This window comes from Diorhabda carinulata, chromosome 3 (assembly GCF_026250575.1).
Source record: "Diorhabda carinulata isolate Delta chromosome 3, icDioCari1.1, whole genome shotgun sequence".
NCBI lineage: Eukaryota > Metazoa > Arthropoda > Insecta > Coleoptera > Chrysomelidae > Diorhabda > Diorhabda carinulata.
The window spans coordinates 17,379,541-17,400,395 of NC_079462.1; the positions used below are offsets into that span (position 1 = coordinate 17,379,541).

General features: G+C 31.7%; 1 protein-coding gene across 1 annotated transcript; it reads right to left on the minus strand.

Annotated features, from left to right (window-relative positions):
* Positions 1-1,446: 1,446 nt before the first annotated feature.
* On the minus strand, positions 1,447-20,724 carry LOC130891046 (thioredoxin domain-containing protein 11). Its single transcript, XM_057795545.1, has 12 exons — positions 20,289-20,724; positions 19,894-20,098; positions 16,772-16,996; positions 15,612-15,785; positions 15,314-15,514; positions 12,629-12,716; positions 10,792-11,085; positions 7,916-8,190; positions 5,877-6,092; positions 4,418-4,611; positions 2,633-2,762; positions 1,447-1,824 (listed from the first exon to the last, which is right to left on the minus strand). The coding sequence occupies exons 1-12, from the start codon at positions 20,537-20,539 to the stop codon at positions 1,546-1,548; spliced, it is 2,532 nt and encodes an 843-aa protein (XP_057651528.1). The 5' UTR covers positions 20,540-20,724; the 3' UTR covers positions 1,447-1,545.
* Positions 20,725-20,855: the final 131 nt, after the last annotated feature.

Sequence of the window (20,855 nt, forward strand, 5' to 3'; positions counted from 1 at the left end):
TAACAATAACCATTAAATGAACAACATGGAGCCCACATTTTGAACCTGAATCTTCCTCTGATGAATTGTTTGAAGTAGTGGCGTCCGAAGTATCTTACCATTTGCTCATCAATACTTAGGTCCTGGTTGAACACTCCAAAGGCCATGAATTTCTTATTTAGATGATCAATTAACGGTCGAATCTTGAACAAATTGACTCTTTGGTCCTTGAGAATTATCCTTTATTTCTCATTATTTGCGAAATGGGGATTTTCTAACGACTGGTATACAAAATATCTTCATTTTGAATTTTGAATACCCAAGAATATTTTCATACAGTTGCTGGACAAAAAAAATTGATGGTTCTTATTTTGAGGAGCAAACTTTGAGCTTTCACTGACGATGTGCTCTAAAATGACGTCGTCAAAAAATAATTCAAAAATTTCATGAGGACTTTCCATCTTCAATTCCTGTGCTTGTACTTTTCTTTTATAGGAAAAATGATGGTTCTAATTTTCCCATTTAAAAACTACCTTTTGTCTATTCTTGTTATTCTTCCTAACTGGTTGTGTTTCAGTACTATCAGGAATTGTTGACTTCCTTTTCTTACTTTGATGAGGAGTGGATGTATTCGAATTATCACCAGAATCATATTCTGAATGGACATTAAGTATTCCAAGATTACCAGATTTTTTTGCCCTAGTTAACTTTGTTTTTCTAGTTGGCTGGTAACCCAAAGTAATCGGACGATCATCGACAGTATCTTCTACATGAATACTGTGAACTTCCAGTGTCCCGGGAACTTCTGCAGGTGATTCATCTTCCAATAGATTTTCGTCAAAATCCTCACAATCTGTGACTTCATCTACATCTTCTGGTGGTAATTCAACAATATCAATGGTATTGACGTAATCATTATTCCAAAAGTTAGCATCATTTAAAATCTGTTCAAGGTCTCTTACAGACAGACATTCTCGATTGGCCGTTCCTGTGAAAAACGTGTTCAACAACAAGAACATAACAAATTTTCACCATATCATGTTAAAATCAGAAATGTTCGAACATAACCTCAAAAATAAATAACAACTAAGAGTTTAGTAGCTCAGTCTGATTTTAGTACACTGTACTTACTCTTTTTGTGTAAAAACACAGAATTAACAAACTCAAGTTTCAAGTTCAAAATTCTATTTCTACAATTGAGGAACAAATTAATAGTTCGAACAATACAACTCAAACGTGACAAGTCAACAAAATGAAACTGCGCAATCCCCAAATGGGACTCATGGTACTTAATGGGTTAAGATACAAACGAGTTTTCTCTTTTTCATATTATTTTTGATAAATTTTCTTGATTTTGAATCTTTTTCAGTAAAAACAGATATTTTTATGTGTTTTAAAACATATTTGTACAAAAAAAAACTTAGCACCAAGATGATGTTTCAGCAAAAGTAAATAAAATACATACGATATAGAACTATTTTTATATTGTTAATAAATATAACAATTAACAGTTTTAATATTCTTTACAATGTTTTACGATAATTTCCTTTTTACAATAAATATTTGCTATAACTCATCAATAATTGATTTAGATTGTTTGAGAAAATCAAAGTCTTTGGTAAAGCGTAAATTTGAATGAATCTTATTTAAATAATCTAAAATTGCACTTTGTTTTTCTTGTGCATGAGCAAACAGCAGGTGTAGCTGTCGTAAGGATTTCAATCGGTGTAGTAAAACTTGTCGTTGCAAAGTATGTGATTTTCTCCATTCTTTCAAAGTTGAGTCGATTAAACTGAGAGTTTCTCCCAATAGTGTGGAATAGCATGAAGAATGTTCTTTTGGTGCCTGAAATATAAATAGCAATTACATTTTATGTTGAAAAACAAACAGAAATTTACAACAGACATAATTTCAAAAACTTTTAATGTCATGATATTCGGAAGTTGTTTCTTCTAAGGAAGCTTCGTTGTGTAGGTGAACCCCGCACGTCGGCCACTGCCTAACTTCGAAATTGAGAGAATGACACAAAAACCGAAAACATAGGATATAACTACGATTCTCTGAATCAATATAAATTGTTGAAATTATTAAAAAAAATTCCAGTAATAATATATTTTGTAACAACATTCAACTTGTTTTTCTTAAAATATTTTAAATAATCCCTTGTTTATGTATCAATTTGTCGTCCACCTCATACTCTATTCCAAAAATTCAATAATGTATGTATGTATGTATTCTAAAACGTCCTCTATCTATGTCGCTGGTAAGTTTTTGTAATATCTTTTCCATTTTGCTTTTCATATATATAGTGCTCAGAAAATTTAAAACATCTTTCATAATTTCCTTATATTTAAGCAAATTTCGTATGATTATTCCAGGGAAATTAGTATTTTTTTATTTATTTTGGGGAAAATAATTAATATAATAGGACAGATATATGTATGATTATATTTGAAAAACTATAAAATGCTGAATTAGATTATGAATAAGGTCAAAATTAGGTCAGAAGGTCAAGATTATTATCTCTCCACAGTGATTACAATTAAAAGAGATCTAAAATCAAAACTATTAATCAACAAAAACATAATAATTATAAAATGTCAACTAACGTAAAAAATTACAATAATTAAAATAAAAAAATAGATATTATTACCGTTGTCTGGATACATAAATACCACAAAGCTTGTAATTTCAAATTAGGTTCGAGATTCACCAATAGAAAGCTGATGATGTTTTGTACTGTTATAGCTATATCAGGTGGAAAGGCACGACTCTCCGATTTCCTAAAAATAATTTTTATTATAATATAAAATTGTTGATTACAGTAAAATTGTACGTATTACAAAGCTATAGTTGAATATATCAATCTGGTATCTATAAACTGAATGTCTATATTTTATCTCTTAGAGGAATTTAAAAAAACCACATTAATTTTTGAAAAGGTTTGTAATTACATCAACCCCTAAAATTTGCATTTTATTATATTCTCAAAATATTATCCATTATTTTCTGAATAGTAGTTTGCTTTCATACGTATCAAAAAAACTTCTGCCCGAAGCTCTTCACTTGCATCTTATGGTTATTTTCTGTCCCATAAGTAAGAAATCTAGAAGCGCTAAGTGGGGGAATCATGGTGGCCACTTATTGCTTCTTTTCGACAAATCCATCAGTCAGGATATTTATCCAGCCACAGTTTAATTGAAAGAAAGTAATGTAGTAAAGTTTATCTATGTTGGAAGTTAATAATATCCAAACTAGTTGTTATTAAGAGGTCTATCATTTCTTGAAGCAAATTTAAATAAAGATCATCAGTTAGATGTTCTCAATGAATAATAGTAATACTATTCACAAGAATAGTAGCGCAAACGTTCACTTTGTCTTTCCTTGTAAATCACTTCATTGTAAAGCTTTCAACTACCGACCCAAATTCTTTTAATTTTTGGTATTTTTGCACCAAACTAGCTATGTCTGGTTAGCATGCATTATTGTCATTTCATATTGCATTATAGGGAAGAGTAAAATTTATGAGAAACCAGCTACCAAGACACGTTTTTCCCGAGCATTACAACTTATAGAAGTTTAAACTCATTTTATACAGGCACCTCTAAACGGCAAGCACCAATCTACTGAAGTGTAATGAGGTTTATCTTCATTCTCACAAGTTATATTTGTAATTAGGTCATCTTTAGTTTTAGCACAAATAGTAATTGAATTTTCTGAAGGAGGTAGTTTCATATTATTACTTTCAATTTAAGTCCTCCTTATATGGTACCAAAGGTGTACTGTTATCACCAAATTCAAATTAAGGACCATTTCTAAAAGTTTTTTACTACGACTCAACATTTTCTAGAACAAATCATATATTTAGTAACATGTTTTAATTTAATAGCTGAGAACCGCCAGATCTATTTCATTTTTGCAAAGCTAAAACTAGTATGATTTGAGTTTGGCCTTCATCCTATGTGTAAAGGTACAATTTTTACACTAGTATGACAGTATCAGTGACATATCACACGAATATAAAGAGTGCCTTTCAATACGGTTTGCATACTTGAATTTTTCTACGTCTGCTTGAAATATGTCATTTGAAAAATTTTAATTGAAAAGATAGATAAAACTGATTTTCTGCTGGAAATGCAATCAAATTAACTAGTACCACTTTGCACTTATGTCGTTTTTGCGTGCTCTTGTGACAAAACCTAAAACCAAACTGAGAGTTGGGTCAATGTAAAAGCACGCAAAAGAAAAGTGACACTTCTGCCATCTCGCGTTTTTATGCTTTAACACAATATTGTCTTTATTCCATTAGAAAAATAACATTCACGACGCTTATATCTTAAAAAATGAGATTTTTGCAGTTAGGTCTTTTTTATATTAGATGTGCGATATGACACACTTGATTAATATCTTTAATGATGAAATACAAATGTTATATTACCTTTTAGGTGGAAAAAATAGAATAGTAGGATATGTTTCCATTGTATATTCCCAAGGAAGAATATTAATATCTCCATCGATACGAGCAAATACCAAATTTCTCAAAAATGCTAATTTTTTGGCAACTGTAAGAAATATGTAAGAAATACCATTACAAAAAGAGCATTGTTTGGAGTAATAAAATACTACAACAGCCTAAAACAAAAGAAAAATATCTCTTATTGGATTTAATTTGGCGCTTTTAACAAATCATTTAAATTATTTAAATTAGGATTAAGTTTATTCGAAGAGTTCACTAGTAAGAAATTACCAGTACTTGCGCAAATATTACCACATTAAGCTGATTTAACTGTATGATACTAGAAAGAAAATTATTCTCACATTTCCATACCTGAATATTACAGGCTTTACCAAATCTAGCATAAATTATGGATAAAACACATTATAACACGGTATTTAGAATAATACATCTATTTATTTAAAGTATCGATGGAAGATGATATTCAACTTCGAATGGCCACGTCGAGAAAGAACGTTTCAGGTATACCATTGAAGGTGACCGATGCAAATAATTCAATTTCATTTTACTTTCCTCATGGTTGGCATCAGTGTACTTCTTCTATCAAAATTCTTCATTTATTATGGGCAAAGGGAAAAGTGGAAATGTGGAATGCTGGATGATAACAAACAAGGCCTCAACTTAAATTATAAAAATTTTCAGTACACAGTCTGAGACACTACTATTTTTAAGTGCTACGAAAATAACTACAGTTTTGGAAATTTGGAAAAATACGTATATCAATTGTTTTCCAAAAGTAGCATAACATGAAAATATTAATTGATATCAACAGAAAATGAACATACATTTTTCAAGATGTAAACCATTAAATATTTTTAATTCAGTTCATTATATATGTACAAAAAGTTTGATAAATGAATTTTCCTATACCAGAATCGAACCCGAGACTCGCATTTTGAAAGGCGCAGAGCATTTACATTAGCCATCAGCGGCTTGGAATATGCAAGTCGTACATTTGTTTCTTAATATACCGTGTTTTGTAACAATTTTAAAATGAATGCACCTTTTGAAAAAAAAAATGATTCAACCCTGTCAACATTATTGTTTGTGTGTGTAGATATTTCGGTGTTTTGATATTTTGTGAATCGACTTTGTTAGTATAAATTACTGAATTATCCACAAAATATAAATCTTACATCAAGATATCAATAACTTTTCAACTAATCATCTGATGATTAATACCTAGCAACAAAGGTAAGATATTAAGTAAATCTTTCACATAATCTTCCTTATACCTTCATTATACACTCGTAGATAATATAATATTAATTAATTATGTATTTGTTATCATTAATAAACTTTCCATTTTTATGTATACGAAAAATTTCTAAGCATTATTTTCTTTGTATCAGTTTCTTGAATTATTATACTCAGCACTTACATTATCATCTTGTAAGACCGTTGGAAGAAATGTATTTGTATCCAGTTCTTCAACAACGATACGCGATTCATTTTCTTTCTTCTTTTGGAATGATGCTGATGATAAAGTCGTTGCTGAGCTGAACGATCTGTTTAAATGATTTTTTGAGAAGTTAGATATAAATTCTTTTAAAGAATCGCTAGTTATTGGTTGTTCCAAAATATAATGAGACTCCATCTGAAAAATGAGAAAACTATGTATATATATATATATATATATATATATATATATATATATATATATATATATATATAGAGAGAGAGAGAGAGAGAGAGAGAGAGAAAGAGAAAATATGCAAAATTAAACCAGTATGTAGCATGTCCGAGATTAAATGTTATTATTAGAAAAGAAGTCGTTTACATAGTAGAAGACACCTTCCAGTAAATATGTCCTCAAATATTGCGGAATGCGGAAAAAGGTGATATCGATTTGATGTCAATTGGCAAGTAATTGTTCATTTTTTGCATTGTAATAATATATAAATATTGAGCCCTCAACTAATTCTGAACGTGGAGTAGGTAGATAAAGGTAGTGGTCCGCGTTCGTAAGTGGATAGTCGTGCAACGTCTTTTCTGAAATTGGAGAACCGTGCTTGCGAAGTAGGCAAAAGGAATCAAAGATGAATAAGGAAGAGTCAGAATTTTTAATGTTTTAGTAAATATCTAACAGTTCTCTTTTGTAGTTTGAAAATTCGCAAAAATTGAATCGCATCACACGTACCCCAGAAGGGAAGGGCGTTTCGGAGATGGGACTCAATAAGGAGATGGAGATAAGTTCAGTTCTTTAATTAGAACTTAATTTTTTAGATAAGCCGGCAATATGTAACTCCCAATTCAAGGAATTGTCCACAACAAGCCCTAAGAATTTTACAGATTCAACAACGTAAATGGTGGTGTAGATAACGTAATTAAATAAATTGAGGCACCCTGTATACATTATTATTAGATATTATCGCGATTAGGCATATCAATCAAATGATTAGAACATTTTTTCAAACAAAAAATAGTAAAGTGTAAAATTCAATTGGAACAAATTCTTTTACTCAAAATAAATAATTTTGCAGCAACCATTTTTTTCATTGCTTTTTCTATTACAAATACAAGAACGTGTTCTTTTGTAAGCAAAATGTCCAATACACATTTAACAAATGTGCAACTTTATAATGAAAAGTATTTCTAACATTTTATAACTATTTTAATGTACCTACCTAACCTAACCTAACCTATAATTTTATAACTATTTTAATGTACCTGGTGAGCAACTAGCAACGGCCCTCGGTCATATCTCAGGAACGGATTATATTATAGCTTCACGGACACAAATTATAACGAAAGTTGTCCCAATTGGACATTATTTTCAAAATTTTAAGTCCGCTACTAGAGATCGTATTTGAAAATATAAAATTTTTTTAATAAAATGTACGTATCCTGGAAAAAACACTGGGATACTGCCTCACGATACTCAAATAACACCCATTTTTAAATTTATCCTACTTTACCCTCGCCCCCGAACTATATTTTCAAATACACAACTTCGAAATTTTACTCAGTAAGTATACTTAGAATGAAGAATGGTCATGGGAGATATCTTGGCGGGCTGGGCGTTATACAATCATCAACTTGTACCTGCGATGATAATTCTTGTGCTGATTTCAATCACATTTCGGATGCAGCAATCACATTCATAAAACAAACAATTTGTTGCCGTTACTTGTTAAGCAAAAGTACTCACTAGCTCTAAACCTCATACACCTTTTAAGCATAGATAACCGACAAACTTTAGATCTATTAGTAAATTTTATCAAGGACATCAAAATTAATATTTAAGTAGTATAGAAAAATTCTGTGTCTGATGCACTTGCTTCCAAGCCAATTTCTTTACTTCCTTCTTGTGATTGCTTTTTAAATAAAAAAGTGTAAGTAGATGAAAAACACGTTGCAATAATTTTGATATAAGTTTTTAAACTCCTATCAATAATAATGTTGTGTCATTTATGATACCTTATCATTTAAAATCACTACTGCAGTTCTATCTGGTTCTTTGCTTAGGTCAATTCCAAGCCTTAATGCAAAATGTGAATAAAGTAGACTATCCATCGCTAACATTGATAAACTTTTATTACTTCTACAGGACAAACCTGTAATGGTAATGTTTTTAAGTGAGGAATCCTTTACAAATACTGCAGGAAATTGTTTCTCTGCTTCCAAAAAATCTTTGCATCTCTCTGCTTCATGTAATTTTTGAAGATTTTCCGCAGATCTATAGTCACCAAATCCTAAAATTTATATTATCAAATGTATGATTAGAAACATGACTTTGTATATTGCCAGTCATCAAATGGCGAAAATGTTATTACAGATATTGTCACTTTGTAAAACCATAATCGGCTTACAAACGAAGATAAATAAGTATTGTATAGAGTTGTACTTAATATAACAAGCGAAGATAATTTCATACTGAACACACTGTTTCCCTACCACTACACCAACACTCAGAATTATACTGTCTGACGCGCGTTTCGATAACCACGTTATCGTCTTCAGTGACTAAAAGTAAACTAAAATCTATTAGCTCACATATTTTTTTACTAAATTTTCCAACCAATAAACCTTCTCCCGCAAAAAATAATTCTACTACTAGTAAACTATAGAATGGCCTGTAAGGAATAGGCCCTTTGTACCTATTTAAAAAGGTACTTACATTTAACAATTTTAATGTTTTCATATGCAACCAGCAATTTATTATTGGATATATTTTTTAACAACTTTACATTATTTATATTTATTTCATAATTATGACTGGCAGTGTATGAGTCATGTTAATATGTTTTAGTTCAGTTCAGTCATTTGTTTACTTCAGTCTCTGAAGATGATAACTTGGTTATCGAAACGCGCGTGTAATTGTGAGTGTTGGTGTAGTGGTAGTGGAAACTGTGTGTTAAGTATATCGCCAACGATTCGAAAAATTACAACTTAGAACAGTGTTTCACAACTTTTTTGTGTTATGCACCACATAATTAATTGATTCCACACCTTATTTCCAGCAACTTTTATTTAATTCTCATTATTTGACAGGAACCACTTTATAAAAGGGTTACGGAGTTTTTCGGCAAACCAAGACCCTCCTGTTCCGTATAAGTCAGAGAAAGAAGCTGCCAATACTCCTAGGAAGCGTAAATGCATATAACACTGTTTGGGGAAGCAAAGACACCAACAGCAGAGATGAGCAGCTCTTAGAATATATTATAACTAATAACCTTTACATGCACAATGTAGGGAACACACCAATTTGTAACAAGAAACACGGCACCTCTTTAACAGAATGAAGTGTATCGGGAACTGACAGAGCTACACCAGAAAACTCACTGCCTACAATAAAGAAATAAGAAAAGTAAAAGGGGAAGTCAATACAACCATGGCACTGAGGAAACCGGATGGTAGCCTCACGGAGAGTGAGGAGCACAGTTATTGCTGAAGACAAAACTTAGCAAAATTATGAGAGAAGCAGCAGCAATTGAATAACTAGTATGCAGCAGTGAACGAATAACATGGGCTTTAAGCACCTTCCAACCATTCAAGTCACCTGACGTGGACGAAATGTTCCCAGCCTTCCTTCAAAGAAGAAGGATATAATGCCACACTTGAGTGGCAGTCAGCAGAAGCAGTCTAGAGCTGGGGTACCTACTAGAGCATTGGAGAAGGGCCAAAGTAACCTTCGTACCAAAAGCAGGAAAGAAGGACACCATACATACCAAATCCTTCAGACCAATCGGCCTCAGAACGTTTCTTCTCAAAACGATGGAAAGAGCTGTCAACAACTAACTGACAACAACTCTGAAATGGAAACCTCTCCATTTATGTCAATTCACAGACAGACAAATATACGGAGACTGCACTGGTACAATTGACAACTGGAATCCAGAACGCTCTGACAAACCAAGAAAGCGTAGTATGTGCCTAGATATAGAAGGCCAAAACCCACACGAGGCGCTATCAAAACAGCATTATACGCGAGAGGAGTAATAGGACAACCTCCAGATGGATGGTACAACTACTATTTATTAGAACAACAGAAATGAAAGTAGGGCAAGTCACAATTTCAATTACTACAAACAGGGGTTGTTCACAAGGGGGAGTCACATCCCCATTTACATGGAACTTAGTGGAGGACGAAGTCTTATGCGGCCTGACTGAACTCGGCATACCCTGTCAAGGATACATAGACGACATAGTCATCTACGCAGAAGGATGCTTCAAGAATACACTCTGTGACATAATTCAACTATACAAAATGGTGGTGTCGATTGGTGGGGCTAAACGTCAACCCAAATGAGACTTACATAATTTCATTCACTAGGAAAAAAAACTCAACCTCAAGCCAATAAAGCTAGACGGGTGGAAAACAGAAGGGAAATATTTAGGACTCACACTAGATAGTAAACTTCTCCTGAAAAAACATGGAGGGGATAACCACTAAAGTCACGAAAGTCCTGATAGTGTACAGAAACGGGGAGGAATTCGGGTTGTAAGTCAAAGATCCTACTGTGGATGTACACGGCAATTTTGAGACCAATCATCACATATGGGGCAGTTGTTTGGGATATTAGAACTAGTATGAATACCATAAGGAACAATGTCTCAAAGGTACAAAGACTGACTTGCTTATATGCAACCGAGGCCTTGAAATCATGCTCAACAGCGGCATTAGAAGTGATTTAATTAATAAGGTGACACTTAACTATAATAAAATATTGCATTCATATATTTCAAACAATTTTTTTACCTCGATTCTCAATTAAGTACACCTAACCAATAATTTTTAAAAGTTGTGTTTCCAGCTCTAAAGGATTGATGTAATAATATAACCCATAACATACCTGTTAAAATCGATGTTTTATAGAATTTCTCTGTATTGACGATTTTATCATTGCAGGGGTCTTTACCTGTAACAACTTTAGAAAAATGTTCTAAACTGTTTTCAGTCTTAAACTGGACACGTACGTGTCGATTGTTTTGATCTGATACTAAATCACAGTCTTCTGTCTCAGTTTTATGGGAACACGCTGATACATTTGCCCAAACTGGATTCGTGTGGGACATTACTGTACTGTTCAGGAGTTTTGTATTCAATGTACATGAAGACATCAATTGTTTGTGTAATAACAAATTTGCTAAAATAAACTCAATAAATTTTATGGATAATACTTATCTTAGTAAGTATCAAAAGTACAAATGGAAACAAGATACACAATGATTAAAAACATGAGATTGAAAAATTAATCTAAAATTTTTATAAAAATGAAAATAGCACAAAAAGTTTTTGTATAAGAGTTGCCATTAAAGTTTCAAGATATGGCAACACTTATATGATTATGTTAAATCTGACATTGCCATCATAAAGTTTAATGGTGAACGTACTCAGAAGGTGTTGTCATACGACTTCTATTTGAGATGTTTACAGGTACTTGAAACATTCGTTTTGGTCAAAAATGGAATTAAATTGTGGTGCTTCGAAGATGTCTATAAGACTAAACATGCGACAAATCATTGATCTATTCATATGAACTCGAAAGTAAACAACAAACTGTATGGACACATGAATGAATACCTACAACAGAAGATTCAATTTAAGATAGACTAACGGAAACTGCGTACATTGTGGTACGATAGAAGAACATTTCATACTCGACTGCACTACATATCCGACAAAATGATAGACAAACACTAAAAACACGATTACAACAAATACAAACTCACCCACATCGACACATCAAACAATTGGGAGACGATATGATCCTTAATGACTAAGACTGAGACTAGGAAAAAACTCCATTATGCAGATGGACGAATACGAAACTGTTTATGTTATTCTTGATTAACTATGTTTCATAATTCATTATTTTTTTCCTATGGTTTGATTGCTTTCAAGATTTTGATAGAACTTTAATTTTTAGTCCTTTTTATTCCTTAGTATTATATGTGTGTTTTCCCTATGTTAATTTATATTAGATAAAAAGTAAGATAAGGGGTTCGCTTTCTCCGTTCTTCTTGACAGTCGCCTCTTTAGATGTTGGATAGTTATCAGCCATATGCCGTAGGTAGGGAAGCTGGATGTCTTTCAAGACAAGCCAAATCCAACAAAAATTGTTTGTAACTGTCAATTCTGATTGGTACAAAAAGTATTTGTTTGCCAGAAGTGTTCGAAAAAATCAGGGACACCAATCGCAGAAGACGAATCATTCTTCACCACGATAATGCGAGCTCTCACACATCAGTACAAACAAAAACGTTTCTGAACAATCAAAACATCGAAGTGATGGTTCAACTGCCGTTTTGCATCCAATGATCATTTCTTATTCTCGCAGATCAAAAATAAATTGCGAGGTGAACTTTTTTCTACATCTGAAGAAGCGATTGGTGCATTCAAATCTTATGTTTTGGAGGTACTTCAATCAGAATGGAAAAAATGCTTCGACAATAGGTTCAAACGCATGCAAAAGCGTATTGGTCTTGATGGAAGAATATTTTGAAAAACAATAAAAGCATGTTCAATATTTATTTGTCTGCCTCAAAGATAAGTAGCAACCTTCGTTGCTACTTACTTACCTTCATACAAAACGTTGAACGCGATAAAGATAACAAAGGAAAAGTTATTGAACGAAAATTGTTTTCCTACTGTCTGAGAACAATTTAAGTTTTATCTAAAATACTTACCAGTACGTTTTAATTGTAGATGAACAGCAAGCACGTTTGCAAAAATGTTCTCATCGCAAGAATGATATTCTTGGGCTATTTCTTGTAACTGAAAGAAAATTATAAAAACGATGTAAAATAATGACCTACTTTTTTTAGTGTTAGAATGATAAAATAAACATTAGTTTGAGATATTTTGTAAAATATTAAGCAAATTATACTAAAAAATTGGATTGAAACATTTTTCTAATTAAAATATTAGTTTCAATAGCCTGAAACCCAAATGGGATAGTTTGAACTGATGAAAGAATCAAATATTAATACATTCTCGTGAAAAATGTAATTCAATAATCTATAACCTTGAACTTTTTACTAAAGAATGGTCAAAAGAATACTAAAATGGTATATTTATATTATAATACAAGTAACAGAAGGCTTTTCATTCCAGCAGGAGTTCCAAGAAATGAAGAAACGAATGCTGGAATGGTCTTTTGTAACGAATGTTATATACTTTTTTTTCTGTTTCGGATTGATTTCACATTATTTGTTTATAGAAAAATTGTTAAAAATATACATTAAGGCCGCTTGACATGATGCAATGCAACGTGCAAGAAGTTGCATAGAATTTCTTGCAAGATCAAAATATTGCAAAGACGAATACTTTCTATTTGAAGCAATATTTCCTTCATTTGTTTGATGCAAGATCTCGCACTTGCAGTAATAAGGCCGCTTGACATAATACAATACAACGTACAATGCAATGCAAGACGCAATATTTCTTGATCAAAAGCATGCGTAGATGAAGTTCAGCTGATGGTTCCATGCGTGATCTTGCACTTGCAACTTCATCGGATCGGTACCATTTGTTATTGTGTGTAAAATCTAGTTACTTTTAGCTTAATAACCAACCTATCCATCAGGTTCCAAAACCAAGGCAGCAGTAGATATAATTATGACAGAAATTGCAAGTAATTTCTTGCACCATGTCAAGCGGCCTTTATCGGTTTTGTGCCATTTTTATTGCGTACAAGTTGTAATTCTAGGGAGAAATCTAGTTACTTTTGACATAACAACCAACCAAATGTCTGTCTTAGATCAGCTGACTTTCGTAAAACTGATTATTTCGACTTTGTTGACAAATTTGGACAAAAACAAAATGGAAATATGGTTAAATTTTCCACAAAACAATCAGCTGTAGCTTCATCTGCGCATGCTTTTCATCAAGAAATATTGCGACTTATATTGCGTGCAATTTCTTATACATTGTCTTGCATCATGCCAAGCGGCTTTTAGAGAAATTACACGTATCGTAGGTGGTCGGTCGGTTGGTAGCACTGCTTTATGTTTGACAGCTGACTTTGGAAATGTTTTTTGAATATAAGTTTGTTTAAGTCATTCTTTTTTAAGGTTAGGTCCATATTTCGTGACTACATTTACTTTGTCTAAGAACTCATTATAATTTATTGTAAATAACCTCACACCTGACCGAATAAAGCATCGTCCAGTCATCTATCAAAATGAAACTGTTATTCAGGGACACCAACCTTCCAGTCATCTGTCAAAACGAACACCAACACACCAAAAATTACCAAAAATCGTTTAAGAATTTAGACCATTTTTAAACGAAAATGACGTTGTTCTAATACCGAAAAAATATTTATAATACATTCTCAATAAGTAAAGAGGTATGAACTGGTAAGATATCTCGCGACAGAAAAAATATATCGACATAAAAGACCTCCTTAATGTTTATGCTTCTATTATATTAGTCAAGTAGTCAAGAGATATCACAATATTTTGAATACATGACCCTCTAGCTTTCATGTTTCTGTTTTGTTACTTAATTGATTATAATTTGAAGGGTAAAACATATATTAGAAAGTCCGAAATATAATCCGTTACATATTCTGCTAATATAGGGGATATTGAAGAACCCAATGGTTGTCCAAAGATTTGTTAGTAATTTTCATTAATATAAAAACAATATTATCAATCTTTGGGTACATTGGTCAGTCGAAGAGGTCACTCACCAATCGGATAACCTCTCACAAAAGCGATAGCAAATTATATCCTGATAGGTGTTCATAATATGGATTATGAATCTGCCAAAGTTTTGACAATTTTTTTAGAAATAACATATACTGCCCAAAATAATCCTGATACTTTCGATAGTCATAATATACAATTCAATATAGAAAAGAAGAATACTGAAAAATCGTTATCTTTTCCTGATACTTAATCTATTAAAAACGAAGATATTAAAAATTTTTAAAAACAACATGTATTACCTAAAATGATCAATGTGTTAATAAGAAAACTGATTTAAATAATCTTAGTGTAATCTATGCATATCTTTTAGATTTTGAAAAAACAAATTCTATATGAGAAATTCAACGCCATCGACAACCTTACCTAACCTATGAAATCCGACTTCACCCATATCGAGCTAACCTATAAAATTTAATGTCATTCATAATCGAGCTAATAAATATTCGGCTCAACCATAACGATCTAATGTATTAAAATTTAATGTCATTTATTAACTAACCAATCAATATTCGAAATTATCCATAAAACAATAGCCTAATCTAAAGCCTATAAAAATGTAACGTCATGCATAATCTAACCAACGAAAAAAATTTGTGACAATTTTTAGTATCGTCCCTGAGGGACTCTACATATAGTTAGAAAGTAGCGACGACTTACCATGTTGTAATAATCATTATTACTATGTAATGGATTCTTTGGTGTAAACAGAATAAGAACAGGTCCATTGTGCATACTACTAGATAATGCTATACTCTTAGACCCAGTGGGAAGTACCCAAGATGTAACCTGATGTGTACTTTGAAATAACCATTGTAAAATACTGTGAGGTGTCCATGACAACTCATGATTAGGAAACACCTTAAAAATCGTTAACTATTAGTATGTAGCTGTAATGAAAGCAATGTTAAATTTTAATGAGTAATAAATCACCCATTTTTAAATCATTTGTACCTACTAATGTTTCATTCCACAAATATAGATACAATTTTGGCGGTGAAACTAAGGATGGATTCACATAAAACGTTATTCGAAATTGAGGATCTTTTTCTAAGTATTTTAAAGAGGCAACATAGAATACTGCAAAATCAAGACTTCCTGGTGATGTGTTCAGTTCGGCTTTAACATAACCCTAAAATAAATACAAAAGTTAATAACTCAAACGAAACTTTTTTTTTTCTAAAAGTTATAATTTTTTGGTAACTGAAATTCTTTGTTTGCAGTTTTTATTTAACACAGACATCGTAGACAATGTATACTGCTATTTTCAGTGTTCCCTATCGGTTGTTGATTTAGATCCGCTTCCTAGTCTTTCAAAAACTGTAATAGTGTTCTAGTTCCTTTGTTAAAAATTTTATCAGAACGACCCTTTTCCTCAACTACCTTTTAATGATTTTTTCAAGGAAGTAATACTAGTCCTATAAAATCCAAGTATCTTCATATTGGTATAAACATATTCATAACAGGATACGAGGATTGCTACTTAAGTTTTGAGATATGGCAACACTGATGTCAATATGTAAAATCTGATATTGCCACAATAAAATTTGACATTTTTTAGTATTCAGAATTTGAACACTGACGTGAATATGTCAAATCTGATATTGCCATCATAAAGTTTGACATTTTTAATGGTGAACGTACTCATAACGTGAACTCTGAAGTGATTATGTCAAATCTAACATTGCCAACATAAAGTTTGACATTTTTAATGGTGAACGTACTCAGAACGTGTAAACTATTGTGAATATGTTAAATCTGACATTGTCATTGACAATTTTAATGGTGAACGTACTCGGAACGTATCATACGGTTGCTATTTGAGTTGTTTATTATAAATATTTGAAACATTATTTTTAGTCCAAAAATAGAATTAAATCTCGAACATTTTCAGAGTTTAATTATGGTCGCACTTAGCTACAGAATGAATTAGGTAAAATTGTGAAAAAAGAAGTGAAGAGTTAATTATTATATAAGTTAGTTAAGTCTAGTCTAAGTGTTTAAATAAATTAAATTAGAGTGTTTAAATGTACCGTACCATTGAAAAAGTTTGTATAAATTAAGAAATAGGAAAAACATCAATTCCATGAGATGTAATAATATCTCTATATCACTTACATCTTGAAAATTCTTGATTGCTTCTTTTCCTGCATGTTTTATTGGATTGCACACTTTTTTTAAAAATTGTACAATATGTGGAGCACTAAGAAGACCATTATAGTGCACACTTCTTCCATGAGGTAAATACGCTATAAGAACAGGCCATTTGTAAACTCTATTATATTTCGTTCGACATTCTCCATGGGGTTGCCAACAATTTATAGCTATAAAGTTAACTTTATCCTAAAAATATAATATAGTTATACGTATGAGTGTTAAAAATGATGTTTTATTTTGTGAGTGAAAAAGTATAAACAATCTAAAGAATTGTTTCTTAAACTAGGGGGCCAGTTGAAAAGACCTTTCATGATCCGCGAAGTGAAAAAGCAGCTTTCCATTCTCAGTAGCTTAAAAAGAAAATACTGAAAGTCACAAGATGCCCAGAAAAATGTGTTTGTAAAAGTTACAACTATTATTTTGTGAAAACACTCGCGGAAAGAATATTTCAATGAGTATAAAATATATTTAAAATAAAAGATGCAGCAATACTGATCACAGTACATCATAACTCACAATTACACTGTCTAATATGAACGTTTTGATAACCAAGTTATCATCTTCAGAGACTGAAGGTAAACTGTTTATCTTCAGTCTCTGAAGACGATAACTTGGTTAGCGAAACGCACGTCACAGTACGTCACTAACGGTTCCAGAAATTCCAATTTAGTAAAGACGGTTATAGTCATGGATATTATGGATACCACCAACGGTTCCAGAAAGTCCAAAAAAGTAGGCTGAAACTTTCCGAGTATATAGCTTTTGAAAAATAGAAAAAAAATGTCTGCTGGGTTTTTAAAACTTTGCGATCTCTATTTAAATGAAAATAATTTTGTGCCTTTGCTTTCACATAAGATTCTTCTCAAAAAGTTCTCCATATTCATATTACGAGTGCTTGTTCCAATATAAAATCGATTTTAAATACGATTTGACCTTGACACAAGCATCAATCTCATCAAGATCCACCACTTCTAGTACAGTCATCGACAAAAACGTCATTGAAGGAATTTTTGACGGTTAAAAGTTGAATGTAAAATTCTTCTAGACAGGAATATCTTGTACTTTAGTACGGCAGCTACGGGGGGTCCCGTAGCCGTTTCATACTCCCCTCAGTTTTTTTTATGTGTAGAATCGATTTTTCGAGGGTGTCGAGCCCAAATCGATCAGAGACTAAAGTGCCGCGATTACTTCTTTACAGTAACTTAATCGAAGTTAAGTAATTATAATCTTCAAAATATATTAATATTAAAATACATTTATCATTTTATTTTTTTATTGCACCTGCATAACTTTAAATCTAAAGGTCAAAAACATAATTGGAAGTGCTGAAAATGTTCGTATTGATTAGCAATTTAAGCTACTATAAGGTGCGTCTCGTTTTTTCTTTAATTTAAAAACACTTAAAACACTCATAAACAAATTAAGATGCTAAAAGGTCTACCATATCATATTTTGAAGCTTAAAATTTAACGTTTAAAATGTGCTGCTTTAAATCTTTCTACTTCATGTAGGCACCTACAATAACTTTTTAAATATTGATTTTTTGCTTTAGACCTTTTTTGTAGATCTTTTTAAAACAAATCTTTTTTATCTGACAGACCTACCTAACCTCACCTAACCAAATTATGAGTTAAGGAGCAAAATAAAAAATGGAATCGATTTTAAATAAGATTATATTGGAAAAAGCACCCGTCTCATCAAGATCCACCACTTCTAGTGGGTCATTGAGACAAAAAAATTTTTCATGGTTAAATATTTTACAGCATATTCGAATAATATGACACTATGGGCGACGATTGCATCACGAGGAATTATCTGCATCTTTTTAAAGATGAAAGGGCAGGCACAGTTACAGTGAATTCAGAGCGTTATGTATAGATGTTAGACGAGTATGTCATACCTAAACTGCAAAAATTTGATGGTAAAAACCGAAGAACACGGTTCCTGCAGGACAGAGCATCTTTACACACGCCCAATAGATCTCTGCCACGAGTTCGAAATTTTTTTCTTTTTTATCTTCAGGAGAGGTGACATACTTTGGACTCGATGCAGTAGGAGGCATATTAATTATCTCCAAGAACTTATTGGTTTCTTATACCAATGTTTGAAATATATGAATTAAATATTTTATTATTATTTCTGCCCATGGAAGGGTAAAATTATATCATCTACATATTTTTCAATAAAGAATAACTTCAAGGGCAACACAGATACATATAATAAAGTCCAAAATATAATCCATCACCTAATCTGCTCTTTTAAGAGATTTTAAGAGTTCATAGTTGTTGACTTATACTAATATATTTATTAAAAGAATTTAATACTTGTTGAGCAAGTCCTTGTGCATACTCTACTACTGAACTGAACACCACCACTACACCAACACTCACAATTACACTGTCAGACGCACCTTTTGAATAACTAAGTTATCATCTTCAGAGACTGAAAGTAAACAGTTTAGTAAGATTAGTTCCTCACTTTTTTGGATTGTACTCTCCTGTTCATTGAAATATCATAAAAGTCTTGTGACAGATTTTTGCAAAATTTTAGCTGTGTAAATTTACTTGACATTGGTTGCAATGTTTACCAATATTAAGTTATCAGGTAAGCATTTACAAAAAAATTTTCATTGCAACATAATTATTAACTCTTTCAGTCCAGCTAACTCATGTAAATGTTTACCATTCAAACATGTACTTTTTTTGCCCACCCCATAAATCATTCATTTCATTTACCTGGTAAAAATTGAAGGAATTTTGAAAATGCTATAAAAAAAATATTAAAGTAAAAAGTTGTACGTTCTGGCCAACACCTGATTGGCAGAAAGCTTATCTTCCAGTATTTGAAAGAATTGGAAAGGAAAAATGTACTGACAGTAATGATTAGGCCGTTATAGTCGCTCGTAAAAAAAATATGCATTTTTAATCCTTATAATATACTATTTTAATATTAATTTTGTAAGTTCTTCAAATGATACATTAGTCTATTATAAATACACTTGAAAGTTTTATTCTTATTATAAAATAAAGACAAACATGATACTTATTAATTATCACATTATAGAAAAAGTCAAACATATTCACCTGCATGGAATGAGCAGCCTTTTCAAATTCATTTCTTCCCCTTTGACTATCGGCATCCCAGGGTGCATAAAACATAACAAAAACAATGTCATTAGACCTAGCATTTTCTATAACTTTGCTGATTTGTCCTCGATATGAATCAGTTACAATAGATTTTTCCGAGAAAAAATGATAAGCTGCTGGCGATTTGGATATTTTCGGAGGGCTGCAAAATAATTATTTGTATTGAATACTTGACACGAGTTATATCTTAGTTATAAGGGCCACTCTGTTTGCAAATTACTATGATCAACATCCTTCCGATATAAATTGATTTGATCTAATATTTTTAATATAATAATCATTTTCTTAATATATACTTTGTTTAGAATGTCTGAAAGGTAATTTCAACCTACTCTTTACTCAAAGCAGCATATGTCATCATTACAAGACAAAATATTGCAAATTCTCTACAAAGGTTCAACATTCTCATAGTTAAAGTGGGAAATTGACGATTATCCTCTCTATTTTTATTTCTTTTGAATATTTCGGAATTATCACTATCGTTAGCAGAATCGGAGTCAAAGTTACTGATAACATTATCAACACTATCGTGGCAATTGGCTACAACTTTAGCCTCCTTCGTCTTTAATTTTAACAAAGACATGCCCGTACGACCTCATTACACAATTCTAGAAGTTAATTTACTTCTATCATTTTTCAAGAAAAATCTTTTTCAATGATCACAACATACATAAGTTAATTTAATTTGGAAATTAACTATACTTCTAACAATTGCTTACTCTTTACGAATAAAAAGTAAACACGTCACATATGTGTCAGTCTAGCTAGAGTTGTAAAGTATATTTTTACCCTGTGACTGTCACTGTAAAAAAGAGCTGTGATTTTTAAGTAACGAATAATTAAGATTTGCAAGTGGAATGTCTTGGACTTTTAAAAGATTTTCAACGAATTAAGAGTCA